This window comes from Triturus cristatus, chromosome 2_1 (assembly GCF_964204655.1).
Source record: "Triturus cristatus chromosome 2_1, aTriCri1.1, whole genome shotgun sequence".
Lineage (NCBI taxonomy): Eukaryota > Metazoa > Chordata > Amphibia > Caudata > Salamandridae > Triturus > Triturus cristatus.
The window spans coordinates 5,468,917-5,474,916 of record NC_140581.1 but is presented as its reverse complement, the minus strand read 5'-3'; the positions used below and the strand labels follow the sequence as shown (position 1 = coordinate 5,474,916).

The 6,000-nt window shown below is 44.8% G+C and overlaps 1 protein-coding gene across 3 annotated transcripts in view; it reads right to left on the bottom strand.

Moving 5' to 3' along the window:
• Positions 1–487: 487 nt before the first annotated feature.
• Positions 488–6,000, bottom strand: part of INTS10 (integrator complex subunit 10) — a 457,110-nt gene continuing 451,597 nt past the window's right edge. For 2 of the 3 annotated variants that reach the window (XM_085627594.1, XM_085627600.1), the window contains exon 18: positions 661–961. In XM_085627594.1, the coding sequence (XP_085483720.1) occupies positions 805–961 (157 nt within the window). In that variant the 3' untranslated portion in view covers positions 661–804. Of the gene's footprint in view, positions 962–6,000 lie in introns of all 3 variants that reach the window. The other variant, XM_085627598.1, reaches the window with a different exon arrangement.

Below are 6,000 nucleotides of genomic sequence, written 5' to 3'. Positions count from 1 at the left end.
ACCACAGGGTGAGCTTGCAACCAAGAGGGACAAGAAACTAAGGCGTGGAGGTGAGCCAGACACACTCGCCGGCGATCATTTAAAAAAGGGCCAATAAGGGCATGAACTGACTGTCTTATTGAAGCAATGAAATCCTTTGGAGCCATCTGCACCGGAGCCTAATCTTTGCATGAACTTGTAGGAGGATGGGGAATGTTAACAGCAGGATCGTTACCGCTATTACCAGTAGCTAACTTGGTATCCTGACGATTATTGCTAAGAGGCGCATAGCAGCAGCTCCTATTAGTGCAACTGTGTACTATTCAATCTCTCTAGATTTAGCAACCTGTTTCAAAACTTGATCACTGCCTTCTATGATGTGAGATGCAAATTCATTTATCCTTTTTTTTAAAAAAATGGTTCCAACATCCTGATGAGTGAGCAGGAAATAGACAATCACACCCAAACATTTCAAAAACTGTTCGAGGAAAATTCACAACACTGAAAATATTCCATTGATTTTTAATGAAAAACTACCCATAACATGACACAAGTACTTCGTGACAGATAACACTTTTTAACTCAAATAGACACACACATTACAGGAGAACATGGCTTCTTTAAAAATACCACCATACAAGCTTCGTCACGATCAGGTGAAAGCCTGGGATAGCTAGTTGCCATGCAGGTCAGCTCTCCCTTCCACAGGTCAGCGCCCAGTGCGGCTGCACCAGTCACACTGCCCTGAAGCTGGCCCTGTCGCCAGGCATGCTCCTTTACGGTAGAAATGACATCTGAAACATCGGACTGCCTGCTCTGCTAGTGTCAGACCAAAGACTGGAGCAGCAGGACCTTTTCGTTGATGCAGAAGCGGTGCAGCACTGTCATGAGGTTCTCGCCGCAGCGTGACACCTGCCGCTCCATGGCCAGGCGGAAGTCCTCCTTCACCCCCTTGGTGATACCGCGTGTCACTGTGTGATGCCTGTGGTAAAGAGTAGCAAACGATGAGCGTAAATACAAGAACACACATGCCTTTCTTTCACTACTAACCAACATGGCGTCTTTGATCTTTAATGACCACACATCCATGGAAAGACAGCCTGGGGGTCATGCCAGGCTCTCTTGTATGTGAAGAGCTTCATGTACGTGTAATGCTCAAACAATAACGAAAAGCGAACACTTTACTATGAACATGAAAGATGTAAGATGAGCCTCAACCAAGAAAAACATGTTAACATATGTTAAACCTCTAATGCCGTGATGGGATGAGGCTTCAAGGTGCCGCTGGCGGGGTTCATCACTATCCACATGAAGGGTTTGGATGTGTTAACTGTTATGACACAACCACCGTTCTACCACAAAAGTGAAAATTGGGAAAATAAAATACACACACATTTAATTCCACTACCCTGAGTTGAAGGGAGGGCTGAAATGGTGTGGTCTTACTTTATTTCATGTGAGATCCCCAGGATGCGGCGCTCACATGTGCTGGCTGTGCTTGCTTATCTTTGCAATTCACAGTTAAATTTGCTTTGCGCAGCAGCAAAGCCGTGGCCTGCCGAAGAGAAGGCTGCGGCATTGATTGAGATTCGCTACATTAAAAAGTCACATCCTGGCCACCTTGTTGTCGCCCTGTTGTCATCCTTCAGATGTTTTTTGCATTTTATTTTGACCTCGACAGTGGTTTATGAACAATTCATAGGACAGTGTAAAACTGACTGGCTTGTATTTCCCATGTTTGTAATGTATCCCTTCGATCACCAGTCACGTTAAAAGCAGGCGTCAAATGACATTTGTGTGAAATGGCAAAGCAAAGGGCCTGTGTTTTAAAGTTTTGAATCAGATATATTGAGAGCTCAGTTAAACCGTACATCTCAATGTATTGATCTTCCTGAGACAAACTCTTGCCCAACTGTAACATTCCATAAAGTAAAGATGGCTCCTTGGTTGCTGTGTTCCAGATGTAGATTTATTGTTGATATGAAGTGATAGGATAAATAGACACAGCATATAATCAATATAGGATAATCCAGTAAAAGGCTAAGGTAAAGGCCCCACCGGGAGCAGCTGCCCTGCTGCTCAGCCTCAAAGGTGACTGACACGTCCACCTGAACATACACAGATAGAACTCTAGATGACATCACAGAGACAGGCTGAGGATCAGAGAACAGGACACTAAGAAAGGACCAAGAGGAGGGAAAGCAGGGATACAACACCAACCACACTCACAAGAAGCAGATGTGCGACACAGACTCCTCGATTACAGATCTTCTAAACAGTGGCAACTGGATCTTTAGTGGTACGATAGTTAAAGGCAGATGCGCTAATAAAGTATCTCAATTTATTTGCATCTTAGGAAGAGCATGTTACTTATCTGTGCTTCGCTATTTGCAGTTTTTCAGTATCTTCAATTATCTCAGCTATAAAAAGGAACTCCAAGAACTTCAGAGCTGTGCAGCCACGACCTGCTACCTATTACAACCAGAGGTGGCAGTACCGTAGGTCTATCATCACGTGAGAGATCCTCACCAGTAGAGCGGGCAGTACTGTATGTATTTCCTCACCTCAGGGTTCAGTACTCACAGAGGTGGCAGTACCGTAGGTCTATCATCACGTGAGATCCTCACCAGTAGAGCGGGCAGTACTGTTTGTCTATCCTCACCTCAGGGTTCAGTACTCACAGAGGTGGCAGTACCGTAGGTCTATCATCACGTGAGATCCTCACCAGTAGAGCGGGCAGTACTGTATGTCTATCCTCGCCTCAGGGTTCAGTACTCACAGAGGTGGCAGTACTGTAGGTCTAGCATCACGTGAGATCCTCACCAGTAGAGCGGGCAGTACTGTATGTCTATCCTCGCCTCAGGGTTCAGTACTCACAGAGGTGGCAGTACCGTAGGTCTATGATCACGTGAGATCCTCACCAGTAGAGCGGGCAGTACTGTATGTCTATCCTCGCCTCAGGGCTCAGTACTCACAGAGGTGGCAGTACCGTAGGTCTATCATCACGTGTGATCCTCACCAGCAGAGCGGTCAGTACTGTATGTCTATCCTCACCTCAGGGTTCAGTACTCACAGAGGTGGCAGTGCTGTAGGTCTATCATCACGTGAGAGATCCTCACCAGCAGAGCGGTCAGTACTGTATGTCTATCCTCGCCTCAGGGTTCAGTACTCACAGAGGTGGCAGTACCGTAGGTCTATCATCACGTGTGATCTTCACCAGTAGAGCGGGCAGTACTGTATGTCTATCCTCGCCTCAGCGTTCAGTACTCCCAGAGGTGGCAGTACCATAGATCTATTGTTGCCTGACAGAGCTCAGTACCATTGGTCTATCCCTGCCTCATAAAGCTCTGTACTCTGTACTTGCAGAGGGAGAAGTATCTTACGTCTATCATCACCTCAAAGTGCTCAGCACTCATAGACGTAGCAGTGCGGTAGATCTATAGTCTCCTCAGAGATCAGTAGTCACATAGGAGGCTGTACAGTAGGTCTTCGTGGCAGTGCCATAGGTCCATCTTCGCCCGATAGAGCTCAATACTCGTAGAAGTACTGTAGTTCTATAGTTTCCTCAGAGGTGGCAGTGCCATTGGTCCATCTTTGCCTCAGAGCTCAGTACTCCCAGAGGTGGCAGTGCCATAAACTGAACCTAGAGGCAACTCTTCCCTGCTCGATGCAAGATCTGCAACCCCAGAGCCAACTACTCGTTCTACTGTTCTTGAGCAATATCAGCAACTGATGAAGCTGTTTGGGAGGTTACTTCATCTGTGAAAGGAAGACAGTCTCCCCTGGTTCACATCAGGTTTACCGTTACCAGACAAGTCAAGTGCAAATTTGGGACCCCTAGCAATCCGAATCTCAAACCAGATTACAAACTTCAGCTGCTAACCTATAAGTGGACAGCTGCACTGCCCTCAAGGAATAATACTCTAACCACATCATAACGGCCAATTACAAACAGAAAGAATGTTTAAGTTGAGAATGAACGATAGCACGTTTCTAATTTGGCTTCTTCGATCAGTCCTTCTCAAAACATGCAATGATCTGAACACATTCTACATCGAGAGGATCCGCCAGATTGGAGTTAGTATCCTGTCAAAGTCCTCTCTTCTCATCAGAACCCACTCATTTCCACAGGCGTTCCAGATTCAGATCTATCGACTTTCTATAAAATCTCTATGGTTGAATTACAATGTACAACAAGCGAATCAAAGAATGCGACTGTGGTTCCTGTTTAGTTCTCCTGCCTCTAAAGATGTTACACGGAAGCCCCCTCTATCTGAGCTGATTAGAAGATTATCGTTCTGCGTATCTAGCATACTCCCTTCGGAACATAAAAAAGAGTAATAAAACCACTCCTGAAAAAAGAACCGCACTCATTTCCAGTAGTAGATGTATTACCTTGCTTCCGGGAATGGCCACATTTAAGGAAATTTATGCGGCTAAACAATCTGCCATCTATTTAGGAGACCACATAATTCTACATGATCATGAGTTGGGTTTTTCCTCAACAGAAGTGCGGCTTCAGCCATGATTGCAGCTATAGACACCTCGCGGCAGCAGATTCATACACTGCCAGGGACCTCACTTTGCTTGGCCACACCGCAGCAGCTGACACTGCTGACCACAGCATCGAGGCTGAAGGCCAGCCTGGAAACGATTCTCTCTGTTGTGAAAAATAGAACTTAAAAAGTGTCTCTTGACCATTTTTTGTCCCCTTCAGCTACCATCAGTAAAGACATACATCCCTCAGGTATTCATCCCGTCAGCCTGCCTACGACACTTGTGCAACCTCTCCTCAAATTCTGTAGACATTTTTGTATCCATTTCTATGTGTATGCAGACGATTCTCCGATTGATTATTGCCTAAACAAAAAACTTGCCAATTCTCCAAATATGGGAGACTTAGAAAAGTTAATTTGTAGTTGAATAACAACTAGTTGGAAATTAAGCTTAACAAGACAGAAGTCCTGGTCACAACAAATCTGGCCATACAATTGTGGACCGTTTCGAGCCACAATTAATACAGTAACAAGTACTGAAGCCTAGTTTGACTCCAAAGACACTGCGCTCAACTCTTCCTGCACCTTCTATATGTGCAAACCCAAACCTCGCCTCACCCTTCTTCCTGCAGAAGCAGGTCAGACACGATTTCTACACTCATACGCCGAAGTCAGGCAAAAACAAAATTCTTATGCATTACTTCCTATCCGTCACCATCCCATGGCTTAATAACTTTCCACACTTTCCGAGAGCTAAGCTGCGATTAAGATACCTTCACTGGCTTTCAATACCTGCCAGAGTGTGCATCAAAGTTTTATACATGGTTTTCAAACACTCCTTCTCTGATTTCTAGAATTTTTTGATATGCTCCCACAAGTTTAGTCTGCTCCTCTCAATGTCTTCTCAAGGTCCACCACCAAGAAAAATCTTATTATGGAAGAGGATTCTTTTCTCTTTTTAGCACCTCAATTATGGATAATCCAAATGTGTGACCTTAAGGCCACCTCGTCTCCTTCAGCCTAGAGGAAAGCTTGGGACCCTCTATTCTTTCAGTCATTCACCCTGACTCTCTGAGTGCCAAGAGGGTGAAAGCAGATGTTATAAATCTTTATAAATATTAAAAACCACATGCATGCATGAACAGAGGCTACATTCTGACAAGAGGGCCTGCAATGTCAAGTCATGGTGAAACCAAGCCTTTGATTAGTTCATTAGGTTTCTGAATATATAAATATATTCCTCCCAGAGTTCACGAGACCGGCACTTTGTAGAAAACACAGAAATATACTGCTTGTGCAAGGAGCTCAATAACTCAAAACTCAGCGGCCCACAGACCTAATCAAGAGGAATTAGATAGACTGGTTTTGTACCAGTAATTACTTAATCAATAGCGTTTTAACAATGCAGTGCTAAATGTCTGACTAGGAAGGTACAAACGACGGACCACAGCTTTGTGCCCTCAAAAGCAAAAATGTGAGAGCAGTGACATGGTCCGTTATCTGCTCAAATGGTCCGTTATCTGCT